A 21,855-nucleotide genomic window follows, 5' to 3' on the forward strand; every position below is an offset into this window, starting at 1 on the left:
GTGTCCTTATAAAACAGGGAAATTAGGACACAGAGATACACATGGAAGGAAGACAATGTGAAGAGACATGCAGAGAAGACGGTCCTCTACAAGCCAAAGAGTGAGGCCTCCCAGCCCTGAGAAGGAACCAACTCTGCTGACATCATGATCTCTAATCTCCAGCCTCCAGAAGCGCGAGACAATACGTTTCTGTTGTTAAGGCCGCTCAGATTGTGGTACTTGTTATGGCGGCCCCAACAAACTAATACAGTTAGGATGATTTTTCTGTAATAAACTTTACTTTTTAGAACAGTTTTAGATTTACAGAAAAACTGAATATGGTATGGAAAGTGACCATATTTTACCCACCCCTGCACGTGGTTTATCCGGGTAAGTTGTTTTAACATCTTACCATTAATGAACAAATTAACAGCTACCATTAATGAACAAATATTGATATATTGACTAAAGTCCAGTTTATTCCAGAAATATTAATTTTTAATGTTTAATTGTCTAAATATGTTTCATATGTTTTATTGTACCATGATATCTTTTAGATGATTAATGCTTTACTAACTTGCATTTGGCTTTTCTTCTTTATTTTTTTGAAAATAGCATGTTTTTTCAACAGACAAATTATTTTTCTCATAATTATTACTATGGGGTTCCTCAATAGAACCAGATTAAAAAAAAACCAGATAAGTTGATGGGATGCACATTTTCATACTTGGATTAAGTTTTCTGCCTAATCCACCAGAAAGTATTAAAATCCAGGTGGGTGGTCTTTCTGACCAATCACTTGACTCATTATTAAGAAAAATAATTAGTAAATGCCCTTATTGAAAAATGTCTCTTTATCTTTCAAACTGTCAGTCGAACATCACAAAACTAAAATAACTATAAACAATAAACAGTCTCAGTTTCTGAAATCACTGGAAATAAACCCAGAGAAAAGCTACAAGCAGTCAAGTTCCCTATGAGTACATATCAGCAAAGCGTGCTGCAGCAATATGGCAATCCCAAGGCATCAGACTTGGTGACAGAGAGAGCTCATTGCCAAGGAAACTGGCCTGGGAGTCTCCTTGGAGACTGAATGCGGCAGCTTTTCTGTGGGCTGCTGCAGTCTGGAAAAATGAGTACTCGTGGCCTGGCATGAGTCACGTCATTAGAGGAGCACCTTCCAGGCATGCCCCTCACTAGATACACACATGTGTGTGCACAGTGTGTACATTTCATATTTGTCTGACTACAGACAGACGAATCTGTGAGATGCACAGGGCAGAAAGGAGCCTAGAAACTAGCCAACTCTTTCAACACACACTAGGGAACATCTGCCTACTTAGGAGGGCTGTGAGTCGCTTTGTCTGGCCTTTTGTTGGAACAGGTTGAGCATCTGCTGGTCTCACTCTCTGCTCGTCTCCGGACTTCCTCCCGGGCCCACGATCCATAGAGAACAACTCTCGTGGGTGGCCCAGTGGTCTGTGAAGGGGCAGCAGTGCAGCCCTGGCAGGATTACTGTGACAGCAACCTGGAAGCACATCCTCCATTTCTGGAGTTCTTAAAATTTTGTTTCGCTTTGAACTATTTTGATTTTGCCTCCCTTAGAAACAGATTCAAATTTAGTTAGAAAAAGGAGGGAGGGAGTTAATTGCATAAGGAGTGGAATGGAATTAGAATACACAATATGAAGGCTCAGCCTCGCCTCATTGATTCCAAGATGCCTCAGTATAGATTCCTCTCTGACATTCTGTACTGAGAAGAGAGGGAAGTGGGGAGAGGGTGGTGGGAAACCAACAGGCAGAGAATGAAAAAATATCTTTCTAATCCCAGTTATCCTTCCAAAAATTCTTGGATTTAAACAGCATCATGTAACTCAACTTGCCTAATATAGAGCTCTATTAATACCGCATCTCTGAGGCATGGGAGTTAACCTGTGTGCCTGAATGCATTTTCTGATTTCTCCTGAGAGAGTGAACATATCATGAGTACATACCCCGACAGAGCTAAAGACCTGTGAGGTATATCGGCACTGATTTTGGGAATGGATATTGGGTGGGAAGTAATGACCGTGGTGTGATTTCAGAGGAAGAACCTACTTAGAAGGTAGGAGAGGTATCAAGTTTAGCCAATGGAAATAAAAGGAGTTAAAGTAGTAAAATCAGAAGAAACTATATAGCTGTGAAAATTTAAGGAGAATTAACAGAACCACCAGAGTGAGAGCAGCCAAGGGCATGGTATTATCTGACCAGGGGGTGTTAAATGTCTCCCAGTGAAGCTGCACTAAGCCTGCTGCACCCCAGCTTCTGCAGTAATAGAACCCCCATCTTAGGGCAATGGAACCATGATGGGAAGGGCCATAACCAAACAAGGAGAAGAGTCTCCAGAGGCAGAATTATGATAAGGAAATTGCTTTGAAAAAACAAGCAAGACTATGAGAATCCTATAAAAATCATTACGCTCTATAACAATATGCCTAAAGCCATCTTTGATCCAATGTCCAATGAGAAATCCTAGAAAACCATATGCATGTCACATGAGTTATTTTTTTTTCCATTTAAAGCCTATCCCTGAATCATATGGTTTAGAAACGTTTTCATTTTTTCAGTGACTGATAGAAATGTATGACCTTTAGCTTCTAATACACATATGTGAGCATTTGTAATGTATGTTTGTGCATTGTATTTTCCCAACAACCTTCAGTCAAATTTCTAATGTAAGAAACTCAGTGTTCCTAAATGTATCACAAACTAGAATTAGCACTGATAATTCTGAAAGCAAACAAGCTATTTTAGAGCTAATATTTATCAAATATTTATTATGTGCTGTGCAGTAAAAAAAAAAAAAAATTCCACTTATACCGGTACTTCCTAGAAGATATCGATATGAGTGTCTTTAATGATAATTACACAATAAGCGTAACTTTGGACTGTTTAAGGTAAGCCAAGTTATATGGTTGTCCTACAGGTAGGGGTCCCTGTAAGTGACATTAGAGCCATCCAGGTTTTAAAGAACCATGAACTGAATGAACCCCAGATGCCAGGCAGGTCCTTACTAGACTTTGCTAAAGGCTCTTTCTGGACCAATGAACAGTGGTATCATTTATAGACCTACAGACTTGTTCTAACTTCTCCTGATGGCTATTTTTAAATTATTAATGGCATAATTACCATGAACTATTATTAGCACTTTTGTAGCACTTAAAAATTTTAGATTTTTCCCTTAGCAAACTACTCAGAAAAAAAGAGTTTAATTTATTAGTTTTCCCTTGTCAGCACAGTAATGAACATAGCCTTTATGTTTTTCAAAATTTCGGTGGTCTTTGTTTAATTCCCCGACAAGGCTAAGACCTGAAGGGGTGGGCCAAGAAGAAGAATCCTTGACAGCTGGCAATAGCCAGCTTGCTAGTTGCTACCAGCCAGCTGTGTGTTCCCCTGGGGAACAGAAACAACTGCACAGAATGTTAACATCAGATGAGGACTCTCCACAATGATGATGTAACAAGATGAAAGCCAATCGACAATCACATCTGAACAGAAATTTTTTAAAAAATCTGTACAATTACAAAAATGACCAAATATTATCCTCCCCTGTAAGTGACTCCTGCTGCTTCTCCAGTGACAATTCTGGCTCCCATCTGGCCCTCGTGTCAGCTAGATGAAAACTAGGATGCTCAATGCTAGAATTGCCCCTTGCTTTCTGACAGTACCCAGTCCTTGAACAGAACCCCCAATTCCTTTAATCCGCACCAAATTACCTAACTCAGGTTCAAATCCTATAACAATTCCTAACACACACCCTTTTACTGGATGTCCTACCGTTCGCATCGTGTACAGGCTCCCCTACTGCAGCAAGTTAATAACCCTAATTCTGTTAACCTCAGATGTTCCTGGTGATCTTGGGTTGGTGGGCACTGACAGTTTTTTAGGTTAATTTTCTCATTCAATCCTTACAAAAACCCTAACATATTTTATATTACTAATATTATATATATTACTATGTTATAATGATCATAATGCAAATTAAAAATATTTTGAATAATAATCATTAAGCATATCAATATTAAAATTATATTATGAATATAACATTATAATGTTATTTTATTATAAATATTATAACATATATTATTAATATAAAATAATATAACGTGATAATAATAATTAATTATAGGATCAATAAGCTTAGGGTGGTTGAGCTCTTTGCCCAAAGTCAAGAGCTAGTAAGGCGCCTAACAGGGGTTCTAACCCAGGTAATCCAACAAAGATAATGCAGTTGAGCCAACAGTAATTAAACTATGATTGTCTCTCAGGAGAAAACAAGCCAATGAGAAACATATTCCAGCTCTGATCTAACAGCTGGCTCTGCCAAGATGGAGAGGAACTGGGCAGGGGTGGTGAGAAGTTAGCACTGGAAGAGATCTAAACCCCGGGCATGGATGGGTAGAGTGAATATATAATCTATCCCAGCCTGGACACTGTTGAGAGTAAAGGAGGGTGATTGTAATCATACACAACAGGCATAACCTGGGACTGTCCCAAGGAAATCAGGTAGCATGGGGTCCCTAGAGATGGGGTCACCGTGGCTGGTGTTGGAGTCTGCAGGTTAGGATGATCATCTGAGTCCCAGCCCTACTGCTCTAACTCTCCAGGGTCAGGAAGGCGGGACCTGAGTGGGGCACGAGAGCAGCCAGGTACATTCCATGTACATTCCCCCCGAGGGAAAAATAATGTCCATACCTGCAGCCTGCCTAGGGTCCTGGGGTGGGAGAAACTTTAGGGTGGGGTGTGGAAGAAGTTAAGCGCTATTTCGTTTTGGTTTGTACTACCTATGTATTAAATAAGTCTCTTCATTTTTTAAGTGCCTGATATAAATTGAGCTTAATTTGGTCAAAATATGCAGGTGACCTGGAGGAATGATAGATAAATTGAAGTAGAGACTATTGGGCAACAACTTTTTAAGAGTAGTTTTAAGCCTAGCTTAAAAATAATCCTGAGTTTATGAATAAACAAAAACAACAACAACAACAAATTTCTGCAATGTTTCCAGCAAAGTGAGAGAGCTCATTCATGTCTGCAACTGGACTGTTTCTCGCAGCTCATTACCGTATATAAAATTCTACAAGCAAAAGTTTTCTGAATTATCAATTACTCTAGTTACCAGTAAACAATAGTTTAATGTGTCTTTCCCAACTCAAAGGGCACTTCAGAATCCTACCATGTTGTAGAATGTTGCAGTTAATTATAATATGTAGCTGGTAGAGACTTTCATCCCACCTTGGCAAGTCTGGCTTTTTTATGATTTGGCTTTACTACAGATGCAGAAGTTATCAACTTACTGCATGGACAGTTGGAGAAGTGGACATCACAAATGAACTAATATCACTGATTAAACTGTCATGCAAATAAATGAAAAGTATATAAAAATCAGAATAACACATTCTTTTTAAAGATAGGTATGTGAGCTCACAGGCTCAGGAGATGTTAGAAGAAATAGAAAAGATCACACAGCCCAACCTGGCCATTTAGCAGACGAGGAAGGTGCGATAGCTGGATGAGAAGGCTCATTTGGAGCCACAGACCTGGGACATGCCAGGTTAGGACTAGCCCTTGTATCAACTAGCTCTTAGCCAACATTTTTTCCACTCACCTCCATGCTCGAGGGATTAACTCTTCTGCAAGGTACTGTTTTCCCTTTTTCTCATCAGAAAATTACATCCTTCAGTAATCTTATTTGGTCATGTGGGCTTGCCCAAGATCACTGAACACATGTCTCAGGAAAGACAGTGAACTGCTCAGTGAATACCAACGGGGTGGCGGGAACCACTGTCCCTATGCTCTGCAACTTTAAGCGATGCTGCAGGCAAAAGTTACTTCAGAAATAGTCCGTTAACGAATCAGAGCACCAGTGTTGAAGGCACTTACTTGATGGCAGCTTGGAGCTTCTCACACAGAACAGTGAGCACAGAGACAAGGTCATCACAGAGGGACTCTACTGTTGACCCTTCAAACAGAGGAGGTGACAGGCATTAGACATCAGCAGGGGGCACTACAGGCTTCCTCAACAGTCCTTCCCATCTTCTGCTTCTGATACTTTCAGGACTGGAAAGATGATTTTCAGATGCTGAGGCTTCCTCAGGTCACCAAAAGGGTCACAGAAAAGAATTAAAGGACCGATTATCCCATCAGTCCTTTCCAAAGTAAAACACTCAAGATAGTCCAGGAAGGAAATAATAGACTATTTATTATAAGTAAAATTCATTCACACTTAACAAAAAAGATTTGGTTAATTTAAGGAACAACACAACTGATAACAATTTTCTCAATATTTAGGCCAGCAGACTATACATGTATCCCTTATTCTGACCTCTTGAATTTCTGGGTCTCCTGAGCAGACTTGAGCTGTATCCCAGAGAGATAAAATATGGTGGCATGGAAGAAAGATGGGCTTTTCATACTAGGAAACTAGGGAAAGGAGGCAAAATAAGTTAGTCACCATCTTCACCTATTTTAGCTATTTGTCCAGCATCCTCAGGGTACATGGCCTTCATTGTTAAAGGAGCAACAGCCAAGGTCAGAAAAAATTTTCCTTTCAAACATGTTTGTGTCCAGAATCTAGCAACAAAACTCCCACAGAAGCACTGAAGTGTATTGGAAAAAGGCTGAAATTTGGAATCTGTTCAAGTACTGGTGCACAGTTTGCTGACTGTGTGAGCTTGGGTAAGCTTCAGTTTGGCCTTTGGCAAGATGCGATAAATAATAACGAAGTCCCAGCACTGTTGGGCCAAGTGAAGTAACAAGTGGAAGCATTTGCTTTTTTTTTTTTTAAATAAAAACCTGTGGAGAGCTATACAAATGTGCCCAAGTGTTTGATGGATGTACATAATGAATGTATGAATGAATGAATGAATGACCATGAGGTCAGAGAAGATGGAGAAAAAATGGCAAGAGTGTAAGAAGGAAAATAAAAATAAAATTGGAGGAGGGCAAGGGAATGAGAAATGGCTGATCCTCAGAATTTAATATTTTAAATGCAGGAACAAATTGAGAAATGATAAAGTACAATGATAAAAGATAGTTTAAAATAAATAAAACCCGTAAGTAGTCTTGAAACTCAATTTTAGGTAAATATCAAATGAGTCTATCAATTTTTTTACTGATATAGATTTTAAAGATGTATCCTTAACCGAGAGGACTTTGACCTCTTTTTTTAGTTTATAAAATCATCCTACATTAAAGGAAGACATTATGGGAACTGCAATAGCCAAAAGAGGAAGAGACTGGTGGAAAATCTTGGAGCATACCACTGAGAGCTTCAAAAGGTGAAAGGATGTTGCAGCCCAAGAATGCAGGAAGATGTGACTAAAACAACATGCTCATGTGATGCTTTAGAAAATGACTTAAAGCAGTCATTTTTCTTTCATTTATTCTTTTTCTCCTAACTGTGGCTGTTAAGCTACTTCTTTCTCTCCGTTTCATTCCCTGTCTTTTTCATCTTCTCTCTACCCCGCCCCCCCTTTCCCCATTATTAACCGGCAAAAATATCAAAGAAAAGCAGATCTTTTTCAACATTTTAAAAATGACCGAATAAAATTCAAAATAAAAATTATATTTCAGTATTTCAATCAGATAATTTGAATTCTTCATATCTCTTTCAGAAAACAATACCATCAAACATTTTTAAGAAGTCAAAGTGCTTGTCTGTTGTACGTGGACCTTTATTTTTTCCTGTCCTGTGGGTCAGAATGAAAGTTCCTTACCTTGATTTCATCTGCTATTGAAACTGGGCTGTCTGTCCTTCCCTGTGAGGTGACTCATTTTTCATATCAAAAACTAGGTGTTTCACAAATACCCTTCAGGTGAAATAATGAACCTGACTTCATGAAGAGTGACGTAACTACAAAAACTAGCTTCCAGCAGGAAGGTGTGAGAAGAGTTAATTTCCTTGACACAGCTGGAGCAGGGACAAGTATGGTTGGCAGAGGGTGTAGGAACAGAAGGAAACAACAGCTGACTAAAGCTAAGCAGAGCCTCCAAGGAGAATGGGGAACTAACCCGAAAGCTTTTACTCAGTGTTACATCCCCACGCCAAGCACGTAGTAGGTGTTCTTTCACCGGCTTTTTAAACTGAATGTGCAAAAATCAAATCCAATACCTTGACTCCTGAATTCCTGCGGGACATCCGGGTTTTCAATTATCTAGTAAGGGAGACACACACAGGACAATTAGGAGATTCAGGCAAGAAAAATCCCGACTGTTCAACAACGGAAAGTTCTAGGAAACAAAGTGTCATCTGAGTGCTCTGGGCTCTGCTAACTTACCTAGGCGCACACTCCGGCTCTTGATAGCGTTTCATTACTCATGGTACTTATGAAAAGGTTGTGATGTCTGAACTGAGTTATCAGTTCCAAAAATAATTCATTCAAGAGTCCACAACCCCCTGGAAGTTTAAGCCCCACGGTGCACTTGATCATTCCAGGATGCTGCAGGGCTATGACCTGAGGCAATACCTGCCTAAACAGGTGCGTTCTCTTTGCACAAAAAACAATTTGTCCCCAGGTCACAGACTGCACTCTGACTGGCACCTAATGAATACAGATTCTTAATCGTAAGAAGAATCAGGTTCCTGGACTTCAACATACAGGTCCAAGATGACTGCGGGTCAGAAGCACCATATTCCTAATTGATGGGGGAGTGTATTAACTTCTGACTGTCTGACCAGACCGACCCTCTAGGCCATCTCTAGGTAGATCTAGAACTATCAGGGTAGAGACAGAACCTGGAGGGAAGGGAGAATAGGAAGGAAAAGACATTTACTGATAGTAAGATTATTTCCCGTGGTAGGGATAATTCAGTGACTACTGAGCTGCGAGCAGGAAGGCAACCCTTCAGTCTCCCCACCTCTTAGCATTGGGAGATAAACAGAAAGCATTTCCATGCCAATTAACTATCAGATATAAATACCATAGCACTGATCATTTTTAAACTTGTTACAGGCATGTATTTCTACTCTTCTCTGTTCATAAATTTGCAAGCTCAGCAACTTCTACAGTGTTTTGGGAAATGCTATGTTAGTGCCTACAGCTCAGCACATGGATAAATATGAAGTTCAGAACAACATTTTCCGGAGGAAATCCATCTGAATCATTTTTATGGATAGGAGAACCACTACCACCCACCCCCCAAATATTTACATGTGGAATTTTTTTCTTTTTAAAATGAGTAACAACAATTTAACAATGGCTTTTGTCATCGAAATAATTCAATAATAAAGCTCGATAATAACTCAGGGTTTCTGAGGCTACAAAACCAAACTGAGTAATCTGCCCTGGGAGTAGGGGTGGGGAGGGGCTAGACATTAAGTTGAAGATACATTTCATGCTAAGCTTTTGGCATTCTAGATTTATTTTCTTTCCACTGTATTTAAGTCTTTCTAATTCTGAGATGGCCCATGATGTCTTTCCAGTGATGGGTCATGTGATGGGTGACACCATACACATCTTCTGCAAGTAACGCTAAGTGTCCCATGGGAGAACATGCAGCCTACTTGGAGTAAGCCTCACCATTCCTAGGGACCACTCCCCTTTAATAGCTTTTTAAAAAATAACCATTCTTAGGTGGCAAAACTTATGTCTCCCTCTAGTAAACATCGTAAGTGCTTCAAATATTAGCATCCTGAGAATCATGTTTTTCTGGGACACAAAAACATCTCCAGGGATCTCATGAGTAATAGAAAGGAAATTAACAGGAAACACTAATTTTCTATCTCGTTTGGGACCTTGCCTCCGGATGGGGTGAGTCCAGATGGTCAGTGATGAGGGGGACCAGAAGGTTGACTAGCCACACAGTACCTAGGACAGAGGCAGACAACCCTCTAGTTTTATCCAGACCTCTACAACTATACCTGTCACCACTGTTACAGAAGAGCAAGATAAGCTAAAAAGCTGAGTCGTTTTACTTAAAACCCCAAATTCTCCTACTTAAAAATTTAATGAAATAAACTATCATAATGGAAATCACTTTGAAACTACAAAGTTTCATTTAAATGCTTCATCTTAAAACATTAGCGTTATAGTATTTCCCATCATGTTGCCATTTAGCAAGGATGGAACATATACTAGATCATATACTAGTATCAGGACTCTCAACATCTTAGCTTTGTTTCCATTAAGAAACATTTTTCTCTTAATGCTTTCTGCTTATAGACTTGAATTTCTTTTAAACTAATATTTCTATACCATCATATGCAAAACCCTAGTATAAATGAAATAGTTTTTAACAAAGAGTAAGCTAATATAATACAAATATCTCAAGTTTAAACAATTTTTAATAAAAACTTGGGCTTTAGATATAGCAAACAGAGAAGAAAATCAGTATTTGTTTTTTCAGATTAGTGGATTTTAAAAAAACAAAAAACAAAAAAACACTGGCTGCCAGACTGCATATTAATAACCTGGATTGGGAGTCAGTAAGGAGACTAGGGCTTTTGTTCTGGCTCTTTTCACTGATACGCTCATTAATTTTAGATTTCAATTTCATCTCTCTGGGCTTCATCTTCCCCAGCTGTTTTTCTGAGGAATAAAAGAACTTGACCAGATAATCTCTAAGGTTTCACTCAACGCCATGATTTTCTAAAAATTAGAAAATAATTGAAGTTAAAAATTAGAAATGAACTCTTCATTTCTGTAAAATTAATTTCTGAGATATTTTGGATCGCCATTGAGATTTCCTATTCTAAAAAATAACTAATAAAGTGTTCATTTCAGAATACTTCTTGCAGATTTTAAAAGAAGTTTAATCTGAATTATTAGAGGCATTTTTTTGTTTTTTAAAAACACCAATTTTGAAGAGGAATCATCTCCTCAATTAACATTCCCAGGAGATAACATATACAAGAAGCTGATTACATTTACATTCTTCCCAGGAATGCTCATTTTAGACAACCTGCTCAAGTTCAGAGCAAAAAGCTCGAGTGGGCTTTGATGACAGAGAGAAGACAAATTCAGCTTTTCCCTGATGGTACCAGCAGGTGAAGGAAACCTCCTGCCCCAGCCTTTTATTTCACAAACAGAAACATATACGCCAAGCCTCAAAGCATGTAATTAATTAACTGCTAGTAATTTTTCTTAATTCTGAATTTACTTCTGTTTGTTAATACATCACAATATTTTTATATAAAATTGTTCAATCTGAGATGTTTAAAACATGATTTTAAAAGAAAAGTGAATTTTAAATTAATGACTAAAAAAATGACCGAAACCATAAGGAAAAATAACTCTCCAAGCTTTGGAGTGAAACAGGCAAAGATACACTTAAAGAGTTTAATTTATATAAATAAATGTTCTTCTGAACCAAGCCAGCCCTTCCTAATGTTTCAGTAGGAAGCAGCCCTGGCAGGGGGAGGGGAAGGCATATAGGACGTGGGACACTTAGCATGCGGTTACACAGAGACACTGGCAAGACCGGAATGAACGTGTGGGTACCGAGAGGCTCACCGTATTCTCCTGCCTTTGTCGTAACTGTAAAGTCAAGTCACTCAGCATTTGACTGAGAGTTGCCCGCACAGCAGTGTTTATACTACGCTGGTGACAGCTACATATGTATGTTTCAATGCACACCTGGTAAAGAAATAAGACAGCAACATACACGATCTGTAGATATCAGTTCATTACCAACATGCTTTGGAATTAATTGGAGAGGATGTTAAATCTCTCTTAAATAGAAAGTCAGCCTGATGTAAGACTAGTTGTCAATGAGTACTACTACATATGTATTTTAAATCCCTGGGAATTTGTTTTTAATCATATAGGAAAAGTAATCTTTCCCTAAAGATTATCACTCTTAGAAGCTTATTATTCTGAGCATCACAAGAGAATGCAAATTAGTGATTTTTAGATATGCCAAATAATTCTACCTAGAACAAACTCAGGTGGCTAGAAATTAATCAGGAAAAGTTCTCTCCATGGCAAAACAGGAACAGAATTTAACTCCTGAGTTATGAAGTGTGGGGAAAGGGTTAATGAAACCCTTTCTCCTCTATAAACAAGTTTGACCTTGGATTAAGTCTCCATCTGTGTTCTTTTGGAAACCTGATAAAAGTGGGACAGTTAGCTGTGTTACTAGGCAGCATGGCTTAGGGTAAAAATGTCCCCCGATTACTAAGCTGCATCTGAATTCGGAGAACTGTGAACGAACTATAAAAACCTGGTGAGAAGTTTCCCTGGGTGACTGTTGTCATTGATCACACCCTCTGGGACCTCTGCCAGCTGAGCTCATGCAGTTGTTACAGATTATTGGTTCCTACATAGTTGAAACCTGGGGATGCTAAGCCAAGGTGACTCTGTACCCACAAAGGTGGCTCTCATCTTTTTGCTCCTAAGCTGACATTTGAGAGCCAGCAACTAGCCTCTGGACTGCAGCAAGGACTCCTGTGAAAGATAAATGCCTGTCGTTGCCCTACTTCTGTTTCCTGTCCTATATCCTGCTAAGTGAACATAACGCCAGTTGTGGTCTAGTTGGATCTTGTGAGTCTGAATGTCTAGCTGAACATGAGAAGACTCCCTGATGGCTGCTGCATGGAGAAGTCCCAATTTGGAAAAAAAGAAAAAAATCTCTCATTTGATGGTGATGTTGATGTTAAATGGCATGACTTTTCAGATTTTACTGCCTCTAATTCTTTTGGAAGCTATAGGAATGGGCATTGACAATAAATGCATGCTTTAAATTTGCCCACTTTTCCCTCTCCATAAGATATGTTATCCTTTCCATTTTCCAAGCATATTTAGTCCCACAAAAAGAAAAAAAGGGGGATTTAATGTACCTAAATTATTTTTCTAGGAGTAACTCCAAGACTATCTACAATGAAAATACAGGGTTTTCACCCAAATGGCAAATTTAATTTGATGATTGATAACTGAAACAAGAGAGGAACTAAATGTTAACCTTTGTTGCTGCTACTGCTTAAGCTAGACCTTTCTGCCGGGCCTCATTATAATAACCTTTTTGGTAAAATTAACTAGGTAAAAGTAAATATTTTCTAACAGTTTAATTTATCTCCTATTGAATGCTTAATATTCCAAACGAGCATTGAAAACTCAACAGTGTATTTGGAAGTTGGCTTAGATTAATTCATTTTAAGTTAAAAAATAAGAGCAAGTTCCAAAATGTTTGTTTTTCAAACTACCATTTCGGGTATATCAGTTTTAAATTCATTTTCTTAAACAATCGTGGATTATAATGTACCTGAAGGTACAATTTATACATACTTAGAAAAAAACATGTTTTAATCTTGAAAGGCTTTTACTTTTGCATGTGATGAAATAGTTTAAAAACTGTGAAAATACATCTGAGTGAGGTATTTCACTTTGATGAAATCAAATTCTCCACAGTGTAATTAGGCACACTCGTACTATTTATACCTTAGGATTTAACAGTTTTCTTTAAATCTTATACTCTCCCAAGAAATCTTTATAACTGTTGATCTTTAAGATCTCTAAGCTCTGACATTATAAATTTAAGGGGGAATTTTAAGCCTTAGACGCACTAAAGATGAAGAGTAGCTATCTGGAGAGCTGAACTATACACTTAACATAAACATGATTTTCCTGAATACTGAGAGCCATCTATATCCTCCCTTAAAAAACTCTATCAGTCCCTTTAGACCCAAGAAAGAAAGCACACATGAAGAACTGGATTTGAAGCAACACAAACAGTGCTGTAAACAGATGAACTTCACAAGTAACAAATGTATCTCTTTGAGTGTTAATGTTACCACCATTTTTAATGTTTAGGTGCTATTACTACATGTACAACACTGGAAATGACTTATTGCAAGAGGCGTTTTATTAAGGGAGAAGATAGGCATGTTTAGTCTGCTTAAAAAAAAAGATTAATCTAAGGAGCTCATTCTACTAAAGTTGGGAGTATAAATACTGAATATGACAAAAGGGTATCCTTTTAAATATAAAAATGATCATGTATCTGATAATATCACTTTCTTTAGGTACTCAGAAAGAAATGCTTTATCAGTTATCCTGACATCTTCTAAAGAAAAGTTTCTTTAACTTGCTATATTAATAATAAATTGGTAAATCCGAAAGGTTTGCAGAACTATGTTTCCCCTTATAAACCTGACCATTGTAATTCAAGACCAGTCATTTTTCACTTTGTGAATGTTTTTCTTCCTATACCTCAGGGCAGTGCTAAGATGAGCACACTGAATCAGAGAAGCTCAGAGAACACCATGTCCAAAGTCAGGCTGAGTTTCTGGAAAAGGAGCTCATCAATTTCTTCTTTTCATATATCCTGTATCAGCTCTGTCTCCCCATGCCCTTTGCTTTCGTGGTGCAGAACTGACACTTAAAAAGCCTCAGTCCTGCACCTCTGCCAGAAGCTCAAAGGGCAAGTCAAATACCTTGTGAAAAGCCACAGGCCCCTGATCGCCAGGGAATGCACGAAGACACAGGGCAGTGAGGAGTTTCGTAAGGGACATTTTGATCATTTCATGCATTTGTGGACATCTAGCTTTATGGCATGCTAGACACAACTGAGGGCAAAAACATACATCGTTAATGAAGCAAAACAGACCCCAAAAGCAGAAGGAACAAGAACAAGAAAACACAAGTTTGCAAGCCATACATAAGCAATACAAGTTTTGTATCACCGAGTCAGTAGACTGATAAATAACAGTACTAGGTTACAACCACGGTGTAATCACTATTATTAAATATGAAGCAGCATAGTGGAATGTAGCAGGTATTCAATATACATTAACCAAAGTGATAATAAATTTTAAAGAAGCTGCCACAGTAGAAGTTTGCTTAGCTTTACAAAGTACGTATGACCTTCACTTTGTTGAACTGTGCATTTACCTTCTCTTCCCTATCTGAATGGGGTTAGTGGCATAGCTTTGTTAAAACAGTGCATGGTACTGACTAATGAGTTCTATGAAGAGAAGAGCTAGTATGTTTCCAACTGGAAAATTTTTACGGAGATGACAATTTATGGTGATAAAAATAGAAAGGATCAGAGATTAAGTAAGCTACAAGAAAGCAGAAATGTCTCTTATATGAATGCTTGCTGATCACATTAGAACCAAAGGAAATTTTGATGATCACTGTAAGTCTGAACTCTGTTATATCATGACGACAGCTCAGTCGCTCTGCCGTTCCCAGGTAAACAGCAGTAACAGGTAGGTATGTGACAGGGGGCTCCTCATCCAATGGGTCCTGTTGATGCAAACACACAGGCACACACACATACATACACACAGACAGAGTGAACTGAAGTTGTTTTATTACTCGTAAGAAATACCTGTGTAAGTAAATCTGATCCCATGCTTGGGTAGGGAAATTTGCTGGTTTTCCTTTTGGATCTCAACTTACAAGGAAATTCTTAAAGGGCCCAGGCATCTACGGAAAACTGATTGTGACTTCCTTCTTCCTCCTCCATGTTCTTCCTGGCTTCAGCTGGCATATTAAAACGGCTTAAGACCCCTCAACCCATCAATGCCTGCACCTTCTCAGGCAGACCCTTCTGCTTTGTCTACACAGGGTCTACCAAACTCTAGCCTCTGTCCAGTGAACCAACCCAAAATGAAGTAGAGGGGATCTCTGCATTGCTCAATGTGTCTTCTAACTCCAAATAAGTTCTTCAAGAGCCATGCAAGTCAGAGGTTAAAGGAAAGTGGAGAATGTCTTGCAAAGGACTAGTTCCCTCAAAGCCTATCTGGCAGTAAGTAGCCAAAGAACAGACACCTTAGAGGAGTCAAACCAGAGTCAGTAAAGAGACTGGCCCACGAGGAAGGAAGGAAGGAAAGAGTTTCTGGAAGGAAAAGTGGAGAAGCTCCTTACAATGGGGTTTCCTCAATCCAGTAGGCTCAGCTGGTTTAATGGGCCAGCTTCCTTGGTCGGTTTTCTTGCCAGGAGGTGGGGCTACCCCTCCCAGTCTTAAAGAGAACAAGACAAATAAGATGCTTCCAGGATAAATGGACCAAGTAAGTCATCTGTATACTTTTTTTCCGGGTTATATCTGGAGACTATCTGCTCCTTAATTGTAAAATATTTTATTTGAGGTATGGCTCAGAAATAATGCTTCCACATTAGAGTAAAAAAAAAAAAAAGGATCACTGAGTATTTAAAGAGAAGTCAGCCCAATTAAAATAATACTTTAGTGACAACTAGAACCACTACATCAGAATCTTTGGCAGCAGGTCTTGAGCTTCAGTGTTTTTTAAGTTCCCTGGCGTAACAAGTGGAACTATTGCTAAGCTCCATATCCTCTGATGATAACATAATGTTCAGAAAAGATAAACTGAGTATCAATATGTGAAGATACCCAAGAAAGTGGCATATGCCTGATGGTCACTTGAATCTACGGTCACAAAAAAAGTAAAATGCATCAATACTTCTGCTTTACATGTAAAACCACCATACAGCCATTCTCTAACTACATGCCTTGGTAAAGGTCCAAAGTGGATAAGAATCCAAAGAATTTCAGTCAGTTGCTATATTAATATGGCAAGATTTCACTAACATTTTCTAAGACTGAGGGTAGCCAGGAAGCAACAGTATAGCATAGTGGTTAACAGCACATATTTGAAATATAAAAAGCCTAGATTTGAATATCTAAAAAAATATTTCTTCAATATTGTTTTTTATTTATAAACAAATCAATATAAAATAAGTCTAGATGGCAGTGGGGGGAGCTCACTTACAAAGGAAGCATGTGGAAAGTGGAGTGGGTGCAATCAGACTCCAGCCTGGAGACCCCTCCCTCCCATCCACCTTAGGGCTTTCCTGGCCTAAAATCACTGGGTAAGCAAATTAACCTCCCTTTCTCCAGGATTCTTTATATAGCTTGGTTATGGTCAAGATTAAAAGAGAATGTGTGGAAAATACAATACTTGTTGACATGCCCTAGGAACTCAACCATCAGTAGCTACCATTATTAACCACTGTTTTGGAATTGAGGGATGGAGGATGGATGGAGTAAAAAAGGGAGGTTCCTGAAAGTAAAAATCTTAAAGAAAAAAAAAATGGTCTTTGAGACAGACTCTGCTTGAACTTGATAACATGCTACAGGATCAAAGACTGGAAGTTCCCCATGACTAAGATCAAACCAGCAAATACACATTTACAAACAAGGCTTTCTCACTTAGAAAAATCCCATAGAGCAGCCTTCAGCAGGCATGAGAATATGCTCCAAATCTTACCAATGAAACAATATCATTAACCATCTTCAAATCAGCTTCACAGAGCTTCTTGTTATGGCACTACCTCTTCCTTTAACCCCAAGGCCTTGGCGATTTTTACTTCGACAGCTTTTTCCTGCGTTAAGGTAACTATCCTCGGAACACTCAACACATCTGCTAATTTGTGCATAATAGTAGGAGAAATACTAAGGGTCCAGCTTTCAACCAATGAAGAGAATTTTGTATCCATACAGAGTTTTAGTAATGATAATTCATGAAATTAAACAGAAAACACGTGTTGGATATTTCATAACTGTCCAATTCTAATTGGTTGATATTGGTTGATATTTCTTATTCCTCCTGCATCATAGAAGACCCTATTCTGAAAAACTGTCATTATTGCAGTTTAATTAAGCAAGTTAAAGTCAGACACACAAATGAAGGCTGCCCTCTTATTTACACTTTCAGTGCTTAATGATCCTTTTATAGTTTCGGCAGTACCTTGGGAAAGCAGACTCATTTTTCATACTTAAGCACACATCCCACTTCCTGATCAACAGGTTCCAGGGTAAACACTACTCTTGAGTAACAGTCAATGCAGACAGAGTGAGTAAGAAGAAGAGTGTGTGGATTCTCTCCCAACATTACCACAGGGGTTTTAAATGATTTACTTTAAGGTATTTTTATAAATTGTTTCCCTAGCTATATCAAAAGTGACAATAGGAGAAAAGATTTTTTTTCTTGAAGTTAAAGACTTGTTTTTATGAGAAATTCAGCTACAACCAAGAAAGCTTCCAGGAGCTAAGTGGTAGTTTTAGGCTGAAATGTCCTGCTTTAAAAATAGAGATGCAGATTTTTCAAAGGCTAAATTAGCAGGTGGAAAGCACTTGAGAACACGCAAAAACCTGCAAAATCATTGGGTTTCACTATGTCTACAGAATACCATTATTTTTGTGGCAGTATAACTCTCTTTTGTAGCTAATGCTTCCTGTTGATGAAAAAGTATTTCTTAAGCAACTTCTATGATGAAAAACCAAAAGGTTCTAAGCTATTTTGCAAATTTGAGGAAATATAAAATGTAGGCAATGTAAGAAAAATACTTATACCTATCATGTGTATCTGAAGTAAACAATGATTTCAAGTAAGTCTACTACTATCCTTCCTTAAATTACCCATACGTAATGCACTTAATAATCCAACAGCTGTAACTACTGATCCATAAGCTTATACTTATAAATTGTTCTTATGCTTTTCATATAAATAGATCTACTCCATGCTCGTCTTATGCCAGATTACATAAATATGGATTCGGGGAGGAGGTACATTTTTAAAGGTTGACAGTGGGCCTTATTGGCGGAAACACATACTCAGAAGGAACAGTGGGATAGCTCTGTGGCAGTTTAAACCGTTAAAGCATTTTAAGAAATATGTTTGCTATATATCAAGCAATGACAAATGGGAAAGAGAAAACGTGGAGATGATTTGGCAGGAGAAGATGATGAAAGACAAGGGAAGTTAGAAGAATCAAAATCTTGCACTTCTTAGGGGCCACCATTGAGAGGATTCTGCTGCTGTGTGGGCGTCCCTACTTCGTGGAGGGGGCTCGATTAGCCATGGCAAAGAGGCATGGCAGACCTTGCCTGGGATTTAGGTCTATAAACCCAGCAGAACACTATCTTTAGATCTCATTTTAATGAGATTATACCAATATTCACTTGTGGCAGCATTTCTCAAGTTTTAATACGCTTATGCATCCCACGGGGTATCTTATTACAAGGCAGATTCTTATTCAGAGGTCTGGGTTGGGGCCCGAGGACCTGCATTTCTAACAAGCTCCCAGGTGCTGCCATGCATCTGCCGAGTGGACCACACTTGAGGCTTTAGAGCATCACAGCTCCTTTCAATATGGTTTTACAACCAGCTTGTTGGAGAGAACAGTAACTATCAGAGCAGTGATTTTCAACTTGACTTCTGCAGTGGAATCAACCGGAGGCCTTTACAAAATTTGTTTGCCCAGGTCCCTCCAAGACCAGAAAACTCAGAATTTCTAGGGCAACCCTAGGCATCTTATCTTTGCTAATACTTCCCAGGTGATTCGAATATGCAGCCTTTGAAGAGAACCACCAACATAAAAGTAGGGCCTCCGATGCTTTGCAACTGTAAGTATCCCATACGTAAGAGAGTTCGTTTCAGGAGGGTAAAGAGAAGTCAAAGTTTAATCAAGTAACTACTGAAAACAGTCAGCCTTATACAGGAACCTATGCAAGCTTGTATAAGCCTGTCTCTAATTCTGATCTTTAATCATTGTTGGTAGTGAACTGAGGCATACTATTCTCTTAAGAAAAAGATCTATTTTAAAGATAAAAGGCAAGATCAGTTTAACTTCAACACCGTGTCTGCAGGGTGCTCACGCCTGGGAATGGTCTGGATGAGGGGAAGGGTAGCCCCTTTGAGAATTACCACTGATTTCCACGGGGCAAGTGTAAGGGCCCCTGTGCGTGTCCCTTCCGCAACCAAACTATGACAGCACGTGCTACAGGGTATAAAGACCAAAAGCTCAGTCATACCGACCAGTCTTGCTTCCTGGTTCTATCACTTCCTAGCTGTGTGGCTAGCACAACAGTACTGTTTGCGCAGATTATATGATCTAATACAGGGAAAGTTCTGAGAACGGTGCCTGGCAGAGAGCTAAATACGTACTAAAGGTAGCCATGTAACGTTGTCCTAGCCATGTAATATGTACTTATCTCTTGCCACCCAGAGGGATGTTATGTTTTCAAGCCTCCTCAGAATGATCAACTCTGAGAGGGAATGGCCACAGAGAGCCCAGAGCTCTAGCTAATGCCTGGTGGAAGTACTCTGAGTTGCAGCCAAGCCTGATGGAGAAAAGATCCACTATTCTCAGCAGGAGAGCACTTTCCAGGGTGTTTTTAATCACTGGCCTTTTGATCGGTGCCACTGGATAGAGTGAGCCCCTGGTGCTGGCCTCTGCATGCTCATCCTGCTCCTGGATCACCCTGCTTCTCTCAGCAGACTGGCGTGTAGATGTCCTCACCCATGCGCTGGCCAGCTGCAACAGTTGGATTCTTACTCCCTTGAACCTGGTGTCCACGCCAGGTCCAGGCTAGCACAGAGGAGCGATTCTGCACTCTGCCATTTATCAAAAGCACTTTGAAGTGGTGACCACTGTGGTCCTTACAAAGCAGTCTCCATCCCCCTGCTCTGCTGGAGAATCTGCTGTTTCCAGTCACCAGAAAAGAGTGGGGCGTCTAAGTGAGGGCTGGGGGAACCTGCAGCCTCAACTGTTAAGTTCCACCGCGGACAGGGAGGTGGTAGGACCTTCTTGTGGATCTATAGGAGAGGCGGGGCCTAAAAACATCTTCTGGGAGCCTGCGCACTGTCAAGGGAAGGCCCCCGCTATCAAATACAGGATGAAAAGTTTATTTTTAAGATCTTTGCCAAGTCCTTCCTTCAGAGGAATGCAGTCCGAAGCCTCCATCCTGAACAATAAGTCAAAGCTAGCATTGGAAGTAACGCATTTTTCCGTGATGGTCTGACCCCTGATTCATGACCTTCATGCTGACATTCTGCTGGGAACTCTTCCAACTAGGGGATCTCAGTGGGCTGCAGGAGGGGCAAGAAGGGGAAGTAAGCTTGCTACTGTTGTCTCAGGAAGCTAGCCCAGTTGATGACCCGTCCCTTCAGCGTCCTGGCCGTGTCAACATTATTTAGTGGAAGCCTGGACGTCGTCATCAATCTGCCGCTCCAGGAGAGCAGCAGGTAACCTTGACCCAGCATTTACTATGCGGCTGCCTGCACTGAAAGCTTTTTACGTGGATTCTCTTTCTTGTCTAATCAGCACAACCACACTACGAGATAGCGAGATAGGTGCTGTTAGCATTGCTTTTACACAGAGAACAAACACAAGCCCAGGGAGGTATCTAAGGCAACACCACTGGGAGGTGGTAAAGCCAGGATTTACACCCAACCAGTGCAACTCAAGAGCCCACGCTGTCACCACCAAGCTTAAACGCCTTTATCTTTATATCACTCTTGGGCTGAGATTTAAAAAAAAAAAAGGTTTTCTTCCTTTATAGGTTCTGGTAGAGACCACTGTGTTTTGATGTTTCATCCTATCTAGACAGGTTTGCCAACTCTCTACTCTGGCTTCCAGATCCCCTCTGAAATCACCCTTGACTTGGGTGGCCCATGGCAGTGTGTACCTGCTGTTCAGGAATGACATCTCGAATCTTTCAGATTCTCATTCAAAAACTCATCCCTGTGAGGATGATAAAGACCTCCCCCTCTCAAAGGGAGCTTGGGAATCCCTGGTGGCCTCCCCAGTCCTGAGGGTCCTACAACAACCCATCCCCTTCCCCATACCCCTCCTGGACAGGGGTCGAGCTAGGCAGTGGCTGGGCAGTGACACGCTGCATTTCCCTTCTTGTCCCTTCACATGGCAAAGAAATAACAAGCCTCTTACGTGCCAATCCTATTTCTTACTCTGATCAAAACTACATTTGTCACTTTGAAAGCAAACCGGCATGAGGTATCTAAAATAGTCAAACTCATAGAAACAGAGAGTAGAATGGTGGTTGCACGGTGGGGGGAGGAGGAGGGGGAAATGGAGAGTTAATATTCAGTGGGTATAAAGTTTCAGTTATGCAAGATGAATAAGTTCTAGAGATCTGC

The 21,855-nt window shown here is 39.7% G+C and overlaps 1 protein-coding gene across 1 annotated transcript in view; it reads right to left on the minus strand.

The window, feature by feature from the left end:
- The window catches only part of ARFGEF3 (ARFGEF family member 3), a 199,544-nt gene that overhangs the window by 99,012 nt on the left and 78,677 nt on the right, over nucleotides 1-21,855 (minus strand). Inside the window, exons 6-7 of the mRNA XM_061206836.1 lie at nucleotides 8,128-8,170; nucleotides 5,898-5,976 (exon numbers count right to left, since the gene is read on the minus strand). Coding sequence (XP_061062819.1) covers nucleotides 5,898-5,976; nucleotides 8,128-8,170 — 122 coding nt within the window. The remainder of the gene's footprint in view (nucleotides 1-5,897; nucleotides 5,977-8,127; nucleotides 8,171-21,855) is intronic.

Source organism: Eubalaena glacialis, chromosome 12 (assembly GCF_028564815.1).
Source record: "Eubalaena glacialis isolate mEubGla1 chromosome 12, mEubGla1.1.hap2.+ XY, whole genome shotgun sequence".
NCBI classification, from domain to species: Eukaryota; Metazoa; Chordata; class Mammalia; order Artiodactyla; family Balaenidae; genus Eubalaena; species Eubalaena glacialis.